At 48.5% G+C, this 21,864-nt stretch overlaps 2 protein-coding genes across 2 annotated transcripts; both read right to left on the reverse strand.

Annotated features, from left to right (window-relative positions):
- Positions 1-9,986: 9,986 nt before the first annotated feature.
- LOC110484859 (G protein-coupled receptor 35-like) lies at positions 9,987-16,889 on the reverse strand. The gene is made up of 2 exons (XM_077785547.2): positions 13,103-16,889; positions 9,987-11,750 (listed from the first exon to the last, which is right to left on the reverse strand). The coding sequence occupies exon 2, from the start codon at positions 11,722-11,724 to the stop codon at positions 10,789-10,791; it is 936 nt and encodes a 311-aa protein (XP_077641673.2). The 5' UTR covers positions 11,725-11,750; positions 13,103-16,889; the 3' UTR covers positions 9,987-10,788.
- A 134-nt stretch (positions 16,890-17,023) lies between these two features.
- On the reverse strand, positions 17,024-19,439 carry LOC110484860 (G protein-coupled receptor 35). The gene has a single exon (XM_077785548.2). The coding sequence runs from the start codon at positions 19,437-19,439 to the stop codon at positions 18,495-18,497; it is 945 nt and encodes a 314-aa protein (XP_077641674.2). The 3' UTR covers positions 17,024-18,494.
- Between the last annotated feature and the right edge of the window lie 2,425 nt (positions 19,440-21,864).

The raw sequence follows: 21,864 nt of genomic DNA on the forward strand, positions 1-21,864 counted from the left end.
GACATGCTGAGGAAGCCAGAAGTGGACAGAGTGGTTCATGTTACCTGGTTTGTGTGCTCGTGGAAAGCAGAAATGTCCCTGGTGGGCCATTTTGCATCAAGAAGCAGCCTCTGGTTTGGGAGGTTCCTCAGCTCCAGGCTGCAATAGCCTGGGCAAGCATAGGGTGGTTTTCCAGCCTGCCATGGCAAGGATGGTGTTGCAGCCTTGCAGGGTGTCAGAATCTGAAGTATTGATGATTCCCATATTGTAAAAGTCTCTGTCTGTCAGCCCCGCTGCCAAAGCAGAAGCCATAATTGGTCTGTGCTGGTTTCCAGGTTGTTTATTCTGTTTATCTCTCACATGTTCTGCTGCCCTGCCCAGCTCTGTCCTGCAGGGCAGCGTGTGGGGCTCTGCCCTCAGTGGGATGTGACAAACATTAAATACCAGAAACTCCCTGGGCTGGATTTACAAGAACGTGCCAATATCTGTCACCTACGTTGGACAGTGTGTCCCCAGCCTGAACCAACAGAAAAATGCCAACACCACAATGAAACATGGAGGGCATGAAGAAGGAGAAAAAGGACAAGGCACACCCAATTTCCTCCATCTTGTCCCCTTTGGACCCCTCATCTAGAATCCTAAAATTTTACTTTTGCACCCGTGCCACACTTAATTATTCCTTATATCAAACACTCAGAGCTGGTAATTCATGCTGTAGGATTGAAAACTCTTTTCCATGGACAGAGATCACAGCCAGTGTCTCTGGGGGCTCTGTCCAGGGGGGTTCCTGACCCCTGCCAGGGTCCCAGACCTGCCAGGGAGCCAGAGGGAAGCTCTGGATTCCCACAGCAGGGCAGGGCCAGAACTGCAGCCCAGGGACTGGGACACCATGGGCTGGGCTGCATTTCTGCTTCCTATCAGCCTGAACTGGCAAAAACCCTGCTGGGGAGGAGAGCTGTGGGTGAGAGGCTGGTTTCTGTGCAAGGCTGTTCCTCAGGAGAGGGCAGGGAGGTCGTGCAGCTCACATTTTCTCTGGCTGCCCAAAAAGAGGAGCTCTGTGCTGAGAGGGGGGTCCAGGGGCTCACAGAAGTTGCTAAGACAGGGTGGCAGAGTCAAATCTGAGCTCTGGCTACCAGTGAGGGAAGATGGTTGGGTTCAAAAGACCCAGAGTGAAATTTCTTCAGTCACTTGAAAAGGCAGCTTGGCACAGAGAGTCACCATCCCTGGATGTGTTTGAGAACAGAATGGATGTGGCACTCAGTGCTGTGGTCTAGATGAGGAGCTGGGGCATGGGTTGGACTCCAGGATCTTAAAGGTCTTTTCCAGCCTGGTAGTTCTGTGATTCTGTAATCACCATATTGAGAGGAAAAAAAAAAAAATAAAAAAGCACCTACTTTTAGTGTGGAAATCCCATGTGGAGAACATGACTAAACCTACGAGTTCATGCAGAACATCTTAGAATTGGGAATTCAAGAAAAAGCAGTTTATTAAAAAAAAGTGTCTATAGTCAACTACCCACGCTATCTGCTCAGAAATATTAATAATGTGGAATTCCTTATTTCCCTGGCTTTACAACCTTGATGCATCAGGAGATAATTGTATTTTATTTTCCCTGACTGCATGTCTGCTATGTCTGCTATGTGTCTCCTAGGTGTGTACATGCTTTCTGTTCCTCTTATGTCACACCACTACTTTTTGTCACCAGCACAGGAGAAAAGGCAGAAAAAGGAGCTATTTTCTCTTTATTCTGACTGATGCATTACTTATTTCTCCACTGGAGACTGAGGTTTGTGTCCACAATATTTCTCCTCAAAGCAGGATTTTAGAAATGATAGAGGATCACTCATGGAGGCTTGTTCTTTAACTGTTGTCTTAAAATGAAACCTCAAATTTTTTTCTTTTTTTTTTGTGACAACTTTCTGGTTGATTGAACTTCCTTAATTTACTAACATCAATGTTTATTTGCTCTTATACTTACTTGCTCTGGCTTGTGTATTTATTGAGCCATATGTGCTGGAAAGAAACCATTTGGTGGATTAGGCTTTGTTGACCAGAGGCAGGCTACTCTGGCACAAGGTGGAGAAACCTTGGTGGAGAAGATGAGGAAGGTTGAAAGATTTTGCAGATGGTGGTTGGTAATTTGTCTGTGGAGGTTGGAAATAAACCAGGTTAGTGGGGGATGCTGGTGCAGGAGGAGGGACCTGGCTCTGGGGACTGTGTCCTGCTGGGTGTTTCACTCCCACAGGGATGGGCTGGAGGGACAGATTTTGGAAAATCACTGCTCCATGTGAGGAGCAGGATTGCTGGCTGGGGTTTATTAGCTACTCACCTTCCTCTCTCACTGCTTTTCCTCACTTCAGCTGAGGGCTGTTGTGTCAAGCTGTGACAGTGGAGGGACTTCAGTGAGCACCAAGACACTGAATTCTCAGTGTCTGCTTGAGCAGAGCAGGATTAATGGTCTTATGAAACCCCCCTGGGAAGGTGAGTGAGGCTGCACCAGAATTTGCTGTAAATGCTTTAGAGAAAACAGTGGATTTTCATGAGACCAAGGCCCCAACCACCTGTATCAGCATTGCTTAGGAACATCTTTAATGCCAAGAGGGGGAACACAGACCTGAGGAAGAGCTCTGGCACCTCCTGCCCTTGTCTTCACCCTGTTGAGAAGAGAAAGCCTGTTGTTACCTTGCAGGCCAAAATGCTGCTGTTTGCCAGGTGATGATGCTGTTTGCTGCTGCTTATCCTTCACCACGTTCCTACCTCACAGCAGTGCCACAATCTGCAGCAGCAGGGGAGCAAAACCCAGTGCAGGAGGAAAGGGGCTCGCACAGCTCAAGGGCACTGGTGAAAAGCAATGTCCTCCTGTTGTGGTTTCCACTTCTGCCTCGGCAGAGTCAGGATGTCAGCATGCTCACACCTCCAGTGTGGCCGTGTAGGTACACAGAGCAGCCTGGAAAGATCCCTGAGTTTGTTGGTCCTGTTTGTAATAAACACATTCTGACCATTCTGACCATCTCATCTTGGCCTTAGGTTGGGAATGGTTACTCTTAAATAAAGGAGTGTGAGACAGTGCCAAAGGGACAGATAAAAGTTGTGTGCTTCTTGCAGAAAAGTGGGTTTTTTAGCTTTTGTTTGCTTGCTTGCTTTTAATGGTTTTTCTGGCTTTCTATCAGATCAATTTTGCTGCAGTTGATAACACACCAAAAATGCCCTGGGCTGGGTGACTGATCCATGCTGGGGCAGGATGCTTAGCACTGGTCAGGATAACTCAGGAGCAGCAACCACTTCTGACCTCCAAAATCTGCCTCTGTGTGCTGCAAAGGCTGAGCTGCTTCTAGGATTATTTGAAGAGGATGATGATGATTGATGATGATGAGGAGGAGGAGGATGATAATAAAAGGGAAAGAAATCCTCCAGACTTGGAAAAGGCAAGTCCAAATGGCTGATGGAAATAGCAATAATTTTCCAAGGAACCTCTTGTTTCCCTGTTTAGTGGTCATATCTCTGCACACCCAAGAATTTGTCATGAGTCACCTTTGCTATAACCAGTAAATAGATGAGTATTCTTGTTGCTGAGATTGTTTTGCCTTTATGTGCTGTTTTTCCTCTTGTTTCTTAGGTGAGGGGGTTTTTGGGTTATTTTTTGTTTTCTTTCGCTTGCATTTATGGAAATTCTCATGGTGCTGCCTCACTGGGAGGTGCACTGGGCACCTCGGGGCTGGGTTGGGAATATCCCAGGGGTATGAACTACACTTGGCCTGCAGGCATGGGAAGCTGCCTCCCTCCTCTCCCACTGCCTGGGCAGCTGCTGTTCCTGCACTGGGGCAGGGAGGGAGGGTGGCTTTGCTGGCAGTGTGGGACAGTTTGCTGGCAGTGTTGTGGGGACCTGCGGTGACCGTGGCAAGCACTGGCTTCTGATGAAACAGAACAACCCCAGGAAGGGAAGCCTCTGAAAGATAAAACTGCTGCACAGTTTGCTCTCTAGAAAGTGTCATCACTGAAACAGCAATTCCTAAAGCTTGCTTTTTCTCTGGAGCTTCTACCCCCATTTCTCTCCTCTGTCACAGCTAAAAGAGGCAAAAAGAAGTTTCCAGTTGCAGGAGGATCCTGGGACTGGCTGGGCACGAAAAGTGGCAGTGGTTGGGTGGTTCCCATGGCACAGTCTGGAGGAGGAAGGGGAGGTAAATGCTCACCTGGAGCCAAGGGAGGGCATTTATTGCATCAGGGATGAGCCTGAAAGTCTCCCAGAGCTTCCCCATGCATCCTCCCACAGAGGAGAGCTTTGTGGGGTGGCTCCAGGGCAGATCCAGGAATGAGCCATGCGAGGAGAGAGGCCAGGCCAGTGCTGGGGACAGCCATGCAGAGCAGTACCCTCAGAGCCAAAAGCAAGGGACAAGGTGTGTGTGCTCACCTGGAGCTGCCTGTCCCCTGTGTCCCTCCTCTGACACCAGCTGACACCTTTGCACTGTCAGGGCCTTTGCCAGCACTGGGTGGGGGGGAGTTCAAACTGCACAAAAATCAGCTTTTGTGATTTCTTTCTGTGCCAGCTGACGTGCTGTGCCTTGGTGCAGCTGGCACCTTGGCCCAGAAGTGGCTCACACTCTTCACCTCTGCCAGGTGAAAGCAGAATGTCAAGCCCTCCTTGCATCATTTTATCAGGAATATAAAGATGTTAAAATGTTAAATAGGGAAATGTTTAAAGGGAAGGTAAAGGGAGAAGTGAGGATGTGTATTTATGAGGAAGAGGAAAGTGTTGAAATACACCAGTGAAAATAAGTCAGCCTGGCATTTATTGATGAACAAAAGCCCATGTGAATTGATTTTAAAAAAACCCCAAAGCAACCAGAAATGGGTTGTATATCATAACTGGTTTCAGTGTTTTCACTTGAAATCTGCTTCACAATGATCATGTAGATAAATTGTCACCAGCACCACAGTCCAGACTTGGGGGTGAGTCATTAAATGTAAACTCTGGGAAACTTTTACCTTTTCGAAACAGAATGCTTTTTCTGCTGTGCCCACAACTTTGTCGGAGATCTTGTCTCTCTATATGTTTTTTTTTGGGGTTTTTTTTTTAAATATTTATTTTATTTTTTTGAAAACCAGTGGGGAGTGCTGACAGGTTATGATACCTGTCCCAGACAGGTGGTGGGGCCCACTTCCCTTTCACTGGGGGAAGGCAGTGGGTGTCCAGGTGGTCTTTCTTTGGGCAGCCCAGCAGGAGCTGAGCATCTGAAAGCAGGGGAGCTCATTGCAGGGCTTCTATTTCCTACACAGGGCTTTGCCTAGCAAGGGAGTTGGTAAAGGCTCTGCCTCTACTGAAAACTCCCTGCCATGACTGAAATAGATCTGGGGTCCCTGACATGAGAGATGAGAACAGAAGAATCTTAAAAAACAAAAGAAAATGCCCACCAAACCCCAAATGTGTGTATCTGGATCAGTTTTGTTGTTGTATTTGAGCTGGGAGTGCTGCAGACCATCCATCTCCCCAGGAGTCAGGAGGTGAGATCATCCCTTGCTGCTCTCTGCCTACTGAAAATATCATCTGCTCCTCCCAAAGGGGCAAAATTCACCATTTGAGTCCAGCCAAGTGGCAAAAGAAAAAAATTCCAGTCATGTTATTAAAGGCATTTATCTTTTATTATTGCCCAGTTTATTTCACCTTTAACATGTTTCAAAGTTTTGTTTCTTTCAAAACAAAACCAAAGCCAAATCCTCTCCCCCTCTAAAAGCACAAAAGCCCTGTGAATATATGAATATAACCATGATTTGAGATGGAACCCTGTAGCTGCAGTGGCAGAGAGCAGAGATGCAGTGGTGGGTGTGCTCCTCCCAGGCACAGAGCCTGCTCTGACCCCTGGGCCTGGCAGAGGGGACAGGGGGCAGCCCCCAGGGCACTCCAGCCTGGCATGGGCAGTGCTCAGAACGTGGCAGGAAGCAGCCTTGGAGTGGTGAAATAAAGGACTTAAATCTCCAGGATTGCTCAGCTGTCAGTGGGGAGTAGAAAGGTGTTGGGTACCAGCTGCATCTTCCATTCAGCAGAACGATCAGCAAGGAAAGGAAGTGAGCAGCAGTAAAAGATGTCGCTGTTAAATGACAGGTTAAACAAGAATCTCTTCCTTCCTGCCCCAGGATCACTCCTGGCTTTCTGCCTGCACTGGCTGGTGAGAAAATGCCCATTGCTGCCTCGCTGCCACAGAACCAGATCAGATCAGGCAGCTCCTTTCCTTCTGCCACTAAGGGCTCTTCTCAGGAAAAGCAGGTAATAAATAACCTTTGTGACAGGCAGAAGTGTAAATGCAGGGAAGTCATGAAATAGGTGCAGCAATGCAGAGGAGCTGTGTGAGGCATGTGGGGTGTGCAGGATGGTGTGCTGGTGACACGGAGCCTCTGCTGTGGCACTGAGAACAGCCTGGGGTCCTTCAGTCCCCAGGCAGTGCAAGGTGACTTTTGGAGGAAACGTGCTGCTTCTGGAGCCTGTTTTTATACAGCCACACAGAGCAAGGGTTTAACTGTGGGCTGTGGTACCCAGCAAGGGCTAAAGACTTACAGAATTGCTCTTGCAATACCCAGTCTGATGGAAGTCAGGCCTGAAATATCTGTGCAAAATTTTTACTGAACCAAAGCAGGGAGGCTGGCTGGAAAGCCAAGGACCAGAAAGGTAGAATTAGAGACTGCTTGCCTTGGTAGGGAAATGTTAGCAGGCAGAAGTGGGATTTTGAAGTTAGCAAAGCAAAGCTGTTGGCAGACTGTGCCAGGTTTCTGAGGCACAGGGTTGCAGATGCTGCAGCCTTTCAGCTTGTTGAGGAATGAGGAGTGCATGACACTGCTCCTGGCTGGGGCAGGCACTGCCCACACGAGATAGCTCATCCCCTTGGAGTGATGGCTCTGAGCTTCATTCAGAAACTGAGAGATTGCTTCTGCTTCAAGCTAATGATAATGAGTCACTCCAATTTTCACTTCCCCAGCAGTGCCCTCTTTTTCTGTCTTAGATAAAAATGTTTTTGAAGTATGTATGGCTTTTTGGTAGCAGCTTTCACACTTTCCCCCCCACACCTGACATTCAGCTGAACTCTCATTTTTCAGTCATCTGCCCTGGCTAACACAGAGTTCGTTGTTAAAATGTGGCAACAAAAGCAAATGGAAAGCCCCAAGCAAGAAATTTGGTGTGAGATGTTACCAGAGCTTTGTGAGCATCAACATGAAAGTCAGAGGGAGTTTGGGATGTGCACCTGCACTCTGTGTGTGTGTCCTCCCTGTGCAGCCACCTCCAGTGCTGCAGCTGCTCTGCTTCCACCTGGTTGTGTAACATACCCATTCGGTGTTTTTGACAGGTATAACACTGGCTGCATCCAGCTTTGTCATCAATTCATAAGATCATAGAATTATTATAATGTAGGAGCTGTCAGTGCAAGATGTTTGTGCTGCCTGTGTCCTGCAGCTGCTGGGGGGCCGCGTGGCCTGACGAGGGCAGGGAGAAGTCATGCAAGTTGGGAGTCTGAGAGGTTCCACCCTTCTCACACCTGAGCCCTCTTCACCTGGCAAGCACAGTGTTGGTGTTGCCCAGCCTGGTGTTGTCCAGGAGATCTGAAAGGCAGAGTGCATCCTATGCTATGAAGGTTAAATTGCACATACTTGAAAGCTGGCGGGTGTGGTGAGAGGTTTTTGCAGCAAGATAAAAGCAAGCCAGGCAAGGCCTGCACTGCCTGGACAGTTATGGTCTGCCTTCCAGGCAGTGGTGGAAGAATCAGTATCTTGTGCTCACATCCCCCTTGTCTCCCAGAGGCTGCTGAGCCCACCAGAAATACCTGTATATCACCACTGCCTCCTCACCTCCTCACTGCTTAGTTCTTCTCTTACCTCTTCTCTGTATGGGTGGGAGAGCTTGGCCACCCTTTCTACTAAATCATCCTGAAAGCTCCAGATGGGAAAAGCAAAAGACAGTGAATGAACAGAACAGTAAAAACCAGCTTTCTAGCTGGGGAACTTGAGGAGGATTCTTGGTCCTTGTGCCGCGTATTTCAGCACTCCTGCATCCCTGCCTGCCCTGCCTGAATGGTGAAGAACAGAACTTTGAGAGGTTGTGCCCTGAGGTTTGTGTGGGGAGGAAGCTTGGCTGCCTCAAGCAGGCACTCGTGGTGTGTGCCTCTGGGCTGCCAGAGGAAGAGGCGTTACTAGAAGTTAGGTGGGTGAGGGAGCGTGCTGGGAAGTGCTTTGTTTACAGGCTGCTTTGCATCTCCCCCACCCTTTTTGTCAGCAGTTGGTGGAGTAGCAGTGTTTTTTTTTTTTCTTGCCCATCTTAAACAGCCGTTTGGTTCTTGCAGAACTTTCGCCTCTGAGGAGCTCACATCCACGCTGGTGAGACCAGAGGTACAGAAAAAGCACACTGGCAATCAGGTGATCTCTCAAATCACCATGCTCTCACCCCCCAAATCCTGTACTGGAGGGAGAATGTTAAAGATCTGTTGAGCTCTACTGGGGAACAATCCATCAGATGACAGAAGTGCAGATGTCATTCCGTGATGCAGGAGAGCCACCAGCAGCAGCAGGGCTGGGGAAGCAGGGTGTGACCCTTGGGCTGAGCCAGCAGCAGATAATCCATCTCTGCATGCACAGCACCCTTTGCAGCTTTGATCTGTTCAAAGAAAATGCAAGTGTAGAAAAGGGGAGATGAACCAACCTCCTCAGGAGGTCTTTGCAGCCAGAGCCTCTCCTCCTTTCAGTCCCCATTGTGTAGTGAGCAAAGGAAAGATTCTGCTTTCAGATTTTGGTGATAACAGAGCAGATATCCCCATTTCTGTCTGAATCTCTGGAAGCGTGCTGAGAAGCCTGCATCCCCTGGGAATGCTGGCAGGGTTTTGCTGCTGTCCTGTGCACTGAACAGCCACTGCCCAGGTGGATGGAGGGCTCTGCTCAGCCATGGTCTGCAGCAGGGGGCTCCTCCTTTTGGCATTGCCTTGACTAGGAGACACAAAGGCAGGGCTGGGTGTGAGAACTGTAAGGATGTTTTTGTGGCAGCAGGGTTGGGCCCAGCACGTGCAGGTGGACAGCAGTTGGGTGACTTCATTGATCCCCAGTCATCTGTTCTGTTTAGGCTGGGTATTAAGTTCTGCACCTTTCAGACTGGTTCCAAAAGCAAAGGGGAATTAAAAATGTGCACAGTTTATCTGCAGAAACTTCACTTGCTGCCCTGCATTCCTTCTCACAGACTGTGCTGTCTGCAGCACAGACAGCAAGAAAGAACTGTCCTTTGCTTTTTAGTTAGTTTTCTTTTAGCTAACTGAAGCAGAGAAATTCCCCAGACTGTGACGTTTTTTTTTTCTTGGAACTGATCAGCCCTGCTCTGGACTGCAAACCCAGAACACAGGGAGATCACACCTGTGGCCCAGTGGGGATGGGATGCTGCATTTCCAGCACAGAAGGGACTGATAAGTGACTGAATGAGTCAAAAAACTCCACCAAAAAAAAACTTTCTGAATTTGCCATCTCTTCAAAACAATGAGAAATGTTATTGTTTAGTATTATTCTTTTTTTATATACTTGTGGATACTTTTGCTTGTTAAATAAACACGTTTTTTTTCCTTCTTTTCGCCAAAGAAATCTTTCTCCGAACCAACTGGGAAAAGGGCCACTTAAATCTGCTTTCTAGAAAAACCCCCTTGGAAGTTTCGTCCCAAATTTGCCCTAAACCAAAACAAATCCAGCAGCCCAGCCTGGGGTTGGGAGGTGTGAGTGGAGTTGGGAGTGGAGGTGGGTGCATGGTACAGCCCAGCTCAGGGTGTGTGGTCTGAAGTTGCTGAGTGCTTTCATCTACTTTTTAGGTATTTGTGGTAAAATTATCACAGGGTGGGACACTCTGCTCTGCCTTAGAAAATCCCAGTCCCAGCTGCAGCTCATACCCACTGCCCCTGGCTTGGACAACGGGAGCTGTTCCTCCTGGACAGGCAGCACAGCAGGTCCTTTACCACCCCATCTCCCATCTCTTCCATTTACCTCATTAAGAAACTGAATTCCATGCTAGAGACACAACTTTATTTAGATTGATTTCTTTGGAACAGCTTTGGAACACTTTACACAATCCTTTACATTACAAGGTTGAACAGAATCCTAGTACAGCGTCCTTGTTCCCACTGCCCTGCACCAACTCTTTTATTTAATTTTAAATGCCATTTTACTCAAACAGTTTTGATGTAAAGTTTTTCCCCAGTACAAGCAATTGCAATTTCTTCTGACCTTGGGTTGTAATGATGACCATTTTGTAGTTGTTACACTGCTGTAAAGTTCTTTAAAGTAAGCTAAATATGCCTGTTATGGGATTGTGCATTATTAGCAACTAAAAACCAGTAATATTGTGACATATAGAAACACCATTCTTTCTTTTTCTGCATGGTTTCACTCTGATTTTTTTTTTTTTTTTGATGAATCGATATTTGGAATAGCCTGTTTCTTTGTCACAGCTGCACAAACACTGATACAAGGTGGGGATGAGAGACAAAACCCAATCCTTTACCAGTGCCTGTGCTTCTTCTGGGTTTTGTGGGAAAATGAAAGACAGGGGAATTTTGACAGGGGAAATTTATCATTTTACACAAATTTGCATTAAGGCAGAGAATTTTCGGCGGCAGTCTAGATCATTAGATCAGGACCTGGACTGCTGTGATTGTCTGATTCAGAGCTGAATCATATATCTGAATGTTTCCTTTTAGTAGAATGTCCCTCCATACCGCTCTTACAAAAAGCAAGTGTGAAACCCTGCTAGTGAGTCCCAGTTGAACAGAACAAATATAAAATGCATGCTGGATGTGTTTTGTGTTAATGTGTTACATGTGGAAGCTGAATTTCCCCTTCTTCACTGGCATCAGATTTGGACTTTGCTAGCTTGGAAGACGCTTCCTTAAATTCCTTGTTGACAAAGTAGTAACAAATGGCATCCAGGCAGCAGTTTGTGTTGGCGAGGATGGAGGCGAAGTGAACAAAGTTGTTGATGCTCTGTATTGCCGAGCAGTCGGAGCTGGTGGAGTCCAGGACGAAGCGCAGCAGATGCCCGAGGTAAAGAGGTAAAAAGCAGATGATGAACACAGCCATGTTTGCAGACACAATGTAGACAGCTTTCCTGTTCAGCATTTCATTGCAACAGTTGTCATTCTTCTTTCTCCTGAGCTCTGCAATGACTTGTATGGAGCAGTAACTCAAGATGAGCAGTGGTATGAAAAACCCTGTAATAATGGCACACAGTGTGATCACCGAGGGTGTCACTGAAAATTTTTCAAAGCAAAAATAATCCTCACTTCGGTCTTCAAAGCTTTTAATGAGGGAAGTCCCACAGATGATGAATATCCAAAGGACTCCAGAGACAAAAGCTGCCTTCAGTGGCGACCTCAGTGCCTTGGATCTCAAAGGGTACTTGATAGCGAGGTACCGATCAGCAGCGATGAGGGTGATGATGCCAATGCTCATAAAGCGGTTTATGAAATAGCCACCTTCCAGAACCAGGCACCACCCATCCACCTTCAGGTGCTGGAACTGGGACAGGGTTTTGAACGGCAAGGTGAAGAGCAGCAAGCAGTCAGCCACAGCCAAGTTGACCATATATACTCTGGTTTCTGTCCATTTGCCAAGTTTGCAACAGAATACACACAGTGCCAACATGTTCAGAATAATGCCCAAAACCAAAACTGGGATGTAAACACACAGCTGGAAAAGTGAAAATATTTCATAGGCTGTGATATTGCAGCTGCTGTGGTTCATTTTGGGAGTATCAAAACGTACAGTTCCTGCAAAAGCAAATTAAGCCTTTTACAAGGGAGGCCCTGGACTGATTTGGTGATTAATTCTAATTGAGAGAGTTCAGGGCTTTGCCAGCCATGAAAACCTGATGTAGGGTACCTAGTGGGAGGAAGAGGGACAGGGACACAAGCCTGATCAGTTGTGAAGGACAGAAACACTTAGATTCTCCCTGGGTCCTCTGCGGGGAAGACAGCTCCTGGAGAGGGGCAGGGGAAAGGGCTTAGGCCCTTATTTTGGCTCAGACTTGGATCAGGCAGCAACAGATATCCTGCAACAAGGAGTTATGTGAGCCATTGCAAACATTTGATAGTGGGAAGGGGATCCCTAAACCCAGCTCTCATCCCTTCCCTTATAGCAGGGCTCAGTGGAAGCCAGTTGGTGATCTCACAGCTGAAAATGTCCCAGATGTGCAGCAGAAGGACAGCTGTCCTTTCCCTCAGTCCTGACAAGTCTCTGCATCACCTCTCATTAGGTATATGAGAAATTATTAGTGTATCTCTTATTAGTGTATACTGGTTTCAGCTGCCATCAAATTCTGTGCTTGGAGGGCTGCAGCGTGAATCTGAGTACTGGGTCTGCTCACTGCCTTTCAAGGACTGCCAAAGCTACTCTTTATCTCAGAAGTGTTACAGCAATCTGCCACAATTCCAAGACAAAGGAAACTCACCTATGCCGTGGCAGGAATGTGATGTGGAAGAGGTGAGCTATGTTTGGTCTAGTGGGTGGTTTGATCACCTTGGATCTATGGGCAATATTGCTGTTTGCCCTCCAGTTTTGGCGGAGTTAATGCAGAAGCATGTTCCAGGTGCAACTGTTTATGGACAGAAGAGACCCAGGATGTCTGATATGTCTTTGGGTTTTCCCTGCCAGGGGAACGTGGCTCCATGGGGGAAGGTTCATGGGTCTCAAAAGCGTCCCCAGCGAGCAAACCATAAGGCAGTGCTGCAGCATTTATGTGCATCTGTGGGCCTTGGTTAATTTTGAAAATCATGCAGCAGAGGAATCATGCCAGGAGACCTCTGAAGAGGTGAGAGAATGTCGTACAGCAGATATCTGCAGCAGCTCTGTTCTCTGGACATGAGAAATGCATTATGAGCCCATACAATAGAAGGGAAGATCATACCAGGGAGACCTAGAAAAGATCTAGCAAAGGCTGAGACAGCCCTTAAGCATCCCAAAACATGTCAGATGTGGTCAGCATCAAAACGAACATTTGAAAATATATTGGCTCCAGCCCTTTCTTTCTCCATCCCCATTCTGGTGTCCCACCATGGCTGGGGAAAGGCGATGCCTTGCAGAATGCAAATAACTGTGTCAGTAAATAGCCAGGAGAAATTACCTGTTCTCTTGCTGTCCTTGCAGAGAGTGAGTTCCTCCAGCCCAGCTGTGGAGTGCTATGCAGGCTCGACAAGCAGATCTCTTTGCACATGACCAGTGAAGTGTCCTTTGATCACAATTTCTGGTGGCTGTGAGAGCAGCAAGGCTGGCCGATAAAGCACCCGCACCCCTCCTGAACAAAGGGCAGAGCTTCCTCTGTCATCACCATTGGTGTAGCTTGTACCACCTCCTGCTGACTGAGGAGCCTGCAAGAGTCCTGCAGGGAGGTGAAAGGCTTGTCTGCCCTGCAATCCCTGCAGCAGTTCCTCTGGAGGTGGAATATCTTTGGGTCTTTCCTTTACCTTCCGTTGCCTGATGTCTCACTGGGCAATGCCTGTTGACCCTCCTCACCCTACAGACTCTGCTTGGAGGGGACCCATTGCCCTGGAAGGTCCTGAGGTCTCCTCTCTGCCTTCCAGAGTGCCACCCCTGGGATTGGAGCAGGAGTGGCTTCTGTTGTCACACTGCCTGAGCCGTGGGACAGAACAGCCCTAACAGTCCTGCAGCTGTTGGAGAGGTGAGGACCGTGGTTTACAGGCAGTTTCATGATTATCACAAAGCATTTCACTCTGAATCATAGTAGTTCTCTTGTCTGCCATAGCTCTTCTCAGCCAGCAATTCTGAGAAAACGTGGCACCGTGACCCTGTGACCTGCTGGCTTTGTGACTGCTCAGTGGTTGTGGGTGTCTGTGTCCCAGGGGCTGCTCTGGGCTCCCCATGACAGCCTATTTACCAGAAATGCTCAGACAAGGTCATCAATGAGCTTAAAGGTCCTGATGTTAGCACCTTGAATTGCTGTCTTGGGCAAACGTATTTCCCCTTTCCACTTTCCAGGTCACCTTGGAGCAGCTTCCGGAGTATTTCTGCATTGTCTGCATATCACAGATATCACATTCACACCCTTTGAAAATAATTCCATGCTAGTGTACAGTCACGATATTACAAACTTCTCAATTTCCAGGAACTGCTTTTGCCTTTCTTGGGGCTGCTCCTTGGTGGATGCTTACAAGTAGTTACTGACATATTAGTGTGCCCAGCTCATCAATCCCCAACCAACAACATTTTTATGTCATGGTCCTTGTTGGTACTTTAGTCTTCAAAATCATTCAGATTCTGGGCTGTGCTAGTTTCATCACTGTATAGAAAACTTTGCATTGTCCTCAAGTGTTGTTCACAGCCTCCTCTTGTCTGTGTCCAGGCAATCACTAGTGGTATAAACCATGAGCAGTCAAAGTCATGCCTGGAGGGGCTCAGCTCACAGAACCTCTCCAGTGTGGTGCTTCCCATCCACAGCTTGGTGCTGTGGTTGCCAGATGAGGGTCTCATCAGCCCAGTGAGGTCTCAAGAGAGGCAGAAGCCATGTCACAAGGCACAAAGCACAAAGCACCTGTCTGTGAGCAGCAGCTTCACCAGCATGTGTCAAAGCCAACTCAACACCAGCTACCAGCAGGCAAAGCTAGCATAAAGTGCTGTCTGCAGAGAACTTACATGGCTCCTGCTGAGGCTCTTGGGTCTGTGCCTGATTCCTGGTCACCACAGCATCAGGATCCCCATTCTTCTCTCCACCTCGTGTCCCCATCAGTTGTCGTCTGCAGCTGCGCACGGTCCCCTCCTTCCACGCAGTCACAGGTTTTATCAGCCCTGCCATGGATCACTGTTGGTATTTCCCCTGCCTCTGCAGCTCCTCTGTCTCAATGCTGTGAGTGCTGTCCCCGTGTGGCTCAGTGGGGTGACACTTGTGCTGCGTTCTCACTTCCCTGCCGGCAGCTCTCAGCCAGGGTATTCCAGGACCCAGCAGCACTGCAGAGCACTGGTGCCTGTACAGGTTGCACTGGTGCCTGCAGCAAGCCCCATAGAACCTTGCACTGACACCAGCATCCACCACATTGTGCCTGGAAAAGTGATTTTCTTAATGAAAGTAGCCAGTGGGAAAAATATTCCTGTAAGGTAAAGAAGCACTGGTATGGCCAGCTGACACACAGATTGATGGGCTCTTGCCTCCTTTCCCTGCCAGGGAAAATCTCCATCTGTGTCCTGCTGGCTGCAGCCCCTGGAATGTCGGAGTGGGGCAGAGCCTCAGGCAGGATGGGAGGGGTGCTGGTACCATCTCCACACACACAGAGGGACACAGGGCTCTGGGCTGCCCTGCAGGGCCTCTGCCCTGCAGGGTTTCTTTCCTGCCTTTCTCACGGCCAGAGGGGATGGTGCAACAGCAGATCTTGACCAAAAGAGAACTATAGTGTTGAGAGCAAAACATGTCAGTCTTATTTTTAGCACATCAAATGGCAGTTTGAGACTAAGTGCAGCAATCCCTCAAAGTGACCAGCCCTGGCTGTTGGGGCTGTTTCCCCTTTCCCCTTCCCCAGCACTGCACAGAATTGCCTGCAATAGAAAACACTGTCAGGGCTCCTGTGCTGCAACCCTTCCCACACTCCTGCAGCAATGCCTTTTGAGGGTACCTAAAAACAGAGGCCAGACAAAATTAAGGGAACAAAAAGAAGTTATATTTATTGAAGAGCCTTCAGGAACATTTAGGGTGGACAAAGCCCCTCAGGGGCTACACCCAAAAATGGACCACGGGTCACAGGTTTTCACACTTCTATAAGTTTGGTCCATTTGCATACTGGGGGCTCATCTTCCAATTTCAGTTTCAGCTAATGAAGTAATTTACCCCCAGTTTGCTCCCCCCACTCACTTTTGTTTCCATCTCTCTGGCCTGAGGCAGTGAGGTGTCCTTGATTGCCAGGCCTGGAGAGGAATTGCTGTGTCTGCCCAAAATGGGAAAGCAGCAGCTCACACTGTGTGTGGAGTTTAGAGTTATACACTAAAGAACCGCAGGATTACGGATATATGAAAAACATAAAAGCTAAAGTTCTAAGGCATCAGCAGCACCAGGGACCAGCTATGTGTGCACACACACTGGGCAGGGCATGGAAAAGCCTGTGCTTCCCAAGAGCCTGGTGCTGCTTCAGGGCTTGTGGAGTTCCCTGGAGGCTGCTGGGCAGTGCTCACCCCTGGAACAGCTGTGCTGTGCCAAGGAAACAAAATCAGAGATGTCTGCAGCACCAGAAAGCACCACCCAGCCCACAGCTCCCCACTATGTGTCCTTCAGCCCCCTGGAGCTCAAACCTCTGGAAGAACTCAGGTTTCAGGCCTGCCCAAATGGCACCCAAAATACTGTCCAATGCCAGCCCCTGCCTTCCATACATACGTGGGCCAAAAATGCTATATCCAATGGCCACTCACTCACTTACTCACTCACGGGAAAGCAAGATTCCAAATTATTTTGTAAGCTTTTCTTTGTGGTTTGTTGTTTATATTTTTTGTCTCAACCCTGAATAGAAACCATTATTAGCAATTTTTTCTTTTAAGGGACAGAAAAGTTTTATCTTGCAGAAATGTTGGTAAAATGCAGTGGTTCAGCCTTGCTGTTTGGAGCAGCTTTTGGACTTGGGCAGCTGTGGCTGGTCCCCACTACCATTTCCCAGACTTTTGTGCTAGGAAGTAGAAAAGATTTGGGGTTAAGGGTGTCACCATCCTCCTGGATTGCTATTGCAGTGCTGGATGGTGGCCAGCAGTTGCTTGTTGTGGCCCAGGGTCTGAAAACTCATCTGTTCCATTTACTGGGAGCACTCAGGGAGCTGAGGCTTTTTTCAGACTGAAGCAAGATGCCAGAAACCCATCCTAAACTTGACATATAAACCAGATAATAATTTTTGTCCAAGGTAAAACATATATCTTCAGATAATCAGAAAGTTCCTTGTTCTTCCTTGGGTTTCACTGTTAAATACCCTGCTGTAAGGCAGATCTTATATCTCAGTAGCAAAGTCTTTTCTCCCAATCTCCAGTACTGGTTTAGCATTAAGAGTAGAGGACTATGATGTATAATGGTAATAAATGAATATTTATTTATAGATATATTACTATGTTGCATCTTTATTTTCACTTGCAAAAGTATGGATTTTTTTTGTTTGTTTTCATTGCATTCAGTGTAAACAGCAAAAAAAAATCTTCATGATGACAGAGATTGTGAAGTCAACTAATTTCCCCTTTACAATGAGAAAAAGGAACACTTATATGTGAGGCCACATGTATAAAAAGCATTGCTCTTCTGTATTTCAGGGTAGATGACCTATTTGGAGCCCACTGGAAACTGAACAAGTTCTCCATGTTAACTGGAAGAAAACATGAGCATGACTGAATTGCAAAAATAATCAAGCTGTTTGTAATAGGTTGATATGAATCTTCATCTCTTTTTTCAAAATAATTAAAAAATCATAATAATATTTTTGGAACAGACATTCATTATAAGAAATGAGATGCAAGTTCTCAGAAGGGAACCTAGGTCCAAAAATGTTTCTGAAGGCCCTCTGTGCTGTTCCTGAAGTAGAAGTGTTTTTCCTTGCTGAACGCCACTTGCCTGGATTGTAAGAGATGTCTGTCAAGAAGCCCCTTGCATTCTGAATTAATTGCAGCATATTTGTTAATGGGTGACACTCACACATCTCCTTAAGCAGTAGATAGTTGATAAGATCAGGCACTATTTGTCTCCCATATCTTTTCCTGTCTTTCAAAAGAGAATTTAGAAGGCAGAACGAGGGCTAAACAGTGTGCAATGGTTAAACTGGTCACATACACACACACTACTTGCTCTGCTTGCAGTAAAATATCAGTAGTGCCAAAGCATTAAAAATACACCAGTGAAGAAAACTGGGACATGAATTACCAGCTGAACCACCTGAGTAGTTTCATCTGTTTTTATGGCACCCTTGCTCACTGTAGTTTCCACCGTGTTGCCTGCCCAAGAATTGACGCACAGCAGGAGGGTCTAATGTCTGGATATGGACACTTTCCGTGCTGGGAACAGCTCTTTGCATGTTTATTTCACCAAGGTCTAGTCAGTGGTTTCAGACTGTGGTCCGAACCAGTGTCACTGCGTGGTGACAGACTTTTTGGGGAACTCTATGTCAGTTGTCACTAAGGAAGTTAAATGTCTCTGCGTTTACATCATCAGAAAATGAGCTTGCAGCCCCCAGAGGAAATTTTTTAGAGGTTTACAAGTGAGAAGACACTGAAAGTGAAGGACCATGAAGCCAACCAAGACAAGCTGTCACCAGGAGGCGCCTGGAGCTGCAATGCAATGATACAACACGGTAGTCAGAGCTGGAGTCAAGTCACTGAGGACAGCAGGACAAAATTCAAGTTAACACCAGACTCTTTGGAGGGGTTTGCTCTTTTTTGTACATATGCCTATGCCTACAATGATTGCAAACACTGTATGTGGTTCCATTGCCTGTGCCTCAAAACTTGAGCAGCATTGTGGCACTCAACACCTGCTGTGCACTACACCTTGTTCATAGTATCACTTGGTCTGTGGGTGGCTGTGACTCCTCACCTTGGCTCATCTTGGACCTCATAAATATACACTTGGGGAACATAGAAGAAAACTCTGGAAATTCCTTGGCTGCAAAATAATAGCAAAATGCATCCAGACAGCAGTTACAATTTGCTAAGCATGCTGAGACCTTAATATAGGTTACAACTCCCGGTATCAGAGAATGAGCTCCAGCAACTTCCACTGCAAACCGCAAGAGCAGTGAGATGTGGAAAGGTGAGAAACAGATGGCAAACACACACAAATTCACAGAAACTATCTGCACGGCCTTCTGGAATAATTTTGTCTCATGAGGGCTTGTGTCCATCTTCTTCTTTAGACATCTGATGACTTGTACTGAGCAAAAAATCACAATCCCTAAGGGAATAAAATACCCACAGATAGTGTAGAATAAAGAGGAATACCTAGGTAGAAGAGATTGTTTCCGAAAGCAGCAATCTTCCCTATTGTTACTGTGAAGTGTGTGATACAAACTGGAATAAATTATCATTGCTATCCAAAGAAAGGCACAGATAGAAGCTGATTTCAGTGGGGATCGAAGATTCTTTGCTTTTAGAGGGAACTTGATTGCAATGTACCGATCAATCGCAATCAGGGTGATGATAAAGATGCTCATAGGCATGTTTGTAAAATAGATGTTTTGTATGGCTAAACACAGCTGGTCTATGGGGTGTTTGTACTTGGTAAAATATAGCAGGAAAGGCAGGGTGAAGAGCAGGGAAGTGTCTGCCACGATGAGGTTGATCATGTACACCTTGGTCTCGGTCCACCTCTTGATTTTGCAGCAGAAGACCCAGAAGGCAATTGCGTTCAGTGGGATCCCCAGAGCGAGCACGGGGATGTACACAACCAGCTGCAGCACCACAGTGATATCATATGCAACTCTCCCAGTGCAGTTCTCCATGTTGGGCTGTCTCTGCAAGGAAAGAGTGCAGGCATGAGACTGAGCTCAGTGGCAGTGTCCTGCAGCTGTCCCCCCTCTCATGGCCCTGCAGCTCCTCGTGTCCCTGCACTGCCCGTGTGGGCAGCCTCTGGAGGGGTTCTGTGGCTCATCAGTCCCTCAGCCATCAAAGTTACACTGTCACTCACAGCCAGCTACCACAAAAGGCAGAACAAAGCCACCAAGACAGCCCTGTCTTGCTGCTGGTGCAGGGTTAAGCCTGCTTCACCATCCCTCCAGTCCTGGTACGAACAGTTTGGGTCATAGCAAAGCAGAATGACTTTTTTTGTTGTTATCTTTGCCCCTGCTGTGGTTGTCAGAGCCACTGGCTTTAGGACAGCCCACACCAGAGCTGTGTAGCACTCCCCATTTGCCCTGGGCAGCATTCCCCACTTGCCCTCCATGGCCCTTGCTTTGCTGCTGAAGCCACTCCGTGGCTTTGCTCTGGGTCTTGCCAGACATGAGTACATCCTCAGGGCTTGAGCCCTTCAAGCCCAGCAGCTTTGCTCCCGGGGGCAGTGGGAACACTGCTGTAGGCTGCTGTGGGCAGGATTTGTGCCCCTAAATACAAAGCCATTCCTCTGCTGGGGAGGAACAGCTCAACAGGGGTACCAGCAGCCCTAGTAGATAACAGGCCTCCAGAGAAAGAAGGGAAAGTGGGCAAAACGTATCTGATCTCAGCCTTCAAAGGTACGCAGCAAAAATTTTGCTAGGACAGAAAACATGAATCTGAGAACTTAGACTGTCTCCTGCTCTTCCTTTAAATATCTCAGGGCATTTGCCACCAGCAAAGAGGATGAATCTGACTTTGTGAGCAGCTCATATAGGAAGTGTTTGAAATGAGCCAGGCACAGAAAGTGCCCAAATTCCTACAATCTCTTACCAATACCTTGCCTTATAAGTCAGCAACTTCTAAATATCAACATGCAAATTATAGTGAATATAGATTATTGCATTAAGTAAGTGAACTGTTTCTATTGTCCAAGACTGGGAGACAGACCTGGCAACCCCAGAGGAAAGCATAACACCTGCCCTAGCACAGCAACTGGTATGGCAGTACTGAACCCCAGGCATAAAGTCATTTTTAGGGCGGAATTCACGGAGGAACTAACATACAGCTGGTGTCCTGGTGCTCTTGGGCTTTCAGCCTCATAGGTTTTGGCCACTCTGTGGTTTCAGCCTATGCTGCAGCTGCTCCCTGGCAGCCTGTTGCGGTCACCTGGCAGTGAAAAAGCCACTCTGCCAGCGCGATCTGCTGAGGAGCAGCTGAGCTCTCCGGGCTGGACAAGCCAGCCGCACCGAGCCCGTGCGAGCACAGCGCTGGTGGCGCTCCGCGGCCGTGCGCTGGCAGCTGCGCCACGCTGGGAGCAGCAGCGGGAGCTGCGGCCGGGCGGAGCCCGGGGAGCGGGCGCGGAGCAGACGGAGCAGCGGAGCAGAGCCGCGCCGGGCTGGCGGCGGCGGGCGGAGCCGCGGAGCGCGGCCCAAGAGCGCTGTGGGACAGGGAGGCTTTACCCAGGGAGGCTTTGCCCAGGGAGGCTTTGCCAGGGAGGCTTTACCTGCTCTGCAGCTCTCTGGGACAGGGAGGCTTTGCCCAGGGAGGCTTTGCCCAGGGAGGCTTTACCCAGGGAGGCTTTACCCAGGGAGGCTCCAGGGAGGCTTTGCCAGGGAGGCTTTACCCAGGGAGGCTTTGCCCAGGGAGGCTCCAGGGAGGCTTTGCCAGGGAGGCTTTACCCAGGGAGGCTTTGCCCAGGGAGGCTTTACCCAGGGAGGCTCCAGGGAGGATTTGCCCAGGGAGGCTTTGCCCAGGGAGGCTTTGCCCAGGTAGGCTTTGCCCAGGGAGGCTTTACCCAGGGAGGCTTTGCCCAGGGAGGCTCTGCCCAGGGAGGCTTTACCCAGGGAGGCTTTGCCCAGGGAGGCTTTGCCCAGGGAGGCTTTACCCAGGGAGGCTCTACCCAGGGAGGCTTTGCCCAGGGAGGCTTTACCCAGGGAGGCTTTGCCCAGGGAGGCTTTACCCAGGGAGGCTCTACCCAGGGAGGCTCTACCCAGGGAGGCTTTGCCCTGGAGGCTTTGCCCAGGGAGGCTCTGCCCAGGGAGGCTCCAGGGAGGCTTTGCCCAAGGAGGCTTTACCTGCTCTGCAGCGCTGTGGGACAGGGAGGCTTTGCCCAGGGAGGCTCTACCCAGGGAGGCTTTGCCCAGGGAGGCTCTGCCCAGGGAGGCTTTGCCCTGGGAGGCTCCGGGGAGGCTTTGCCCAGGGAGGCTCCGGGGAGGCTTTGCCCTGGAGGCTTTACCCAGGGAGGCTCTGCCCAGGGAGGCTCCAGGGAGGCTTTGCCCTGGAGGCTTTACCTGCTCCGCGGGGCCGGCTCCTCAGGGAGGCGGCGGGCCGGGATCC

The sequence above is a fragment of the Lonchura striata genome, chromosome 9 (genome assembly GCF_050655825.1).
Source record: "Lonchura striata isolate lonStrDom1 chromosome 9, ASM5065582v1, whole genome shotgun sequence".
Taxonomy (NCBI): Eukaryota; Metazoa; Chordata; class Aves; order Passeriformes; family Estrildidae; genus Lonchura; species Lonchura striata.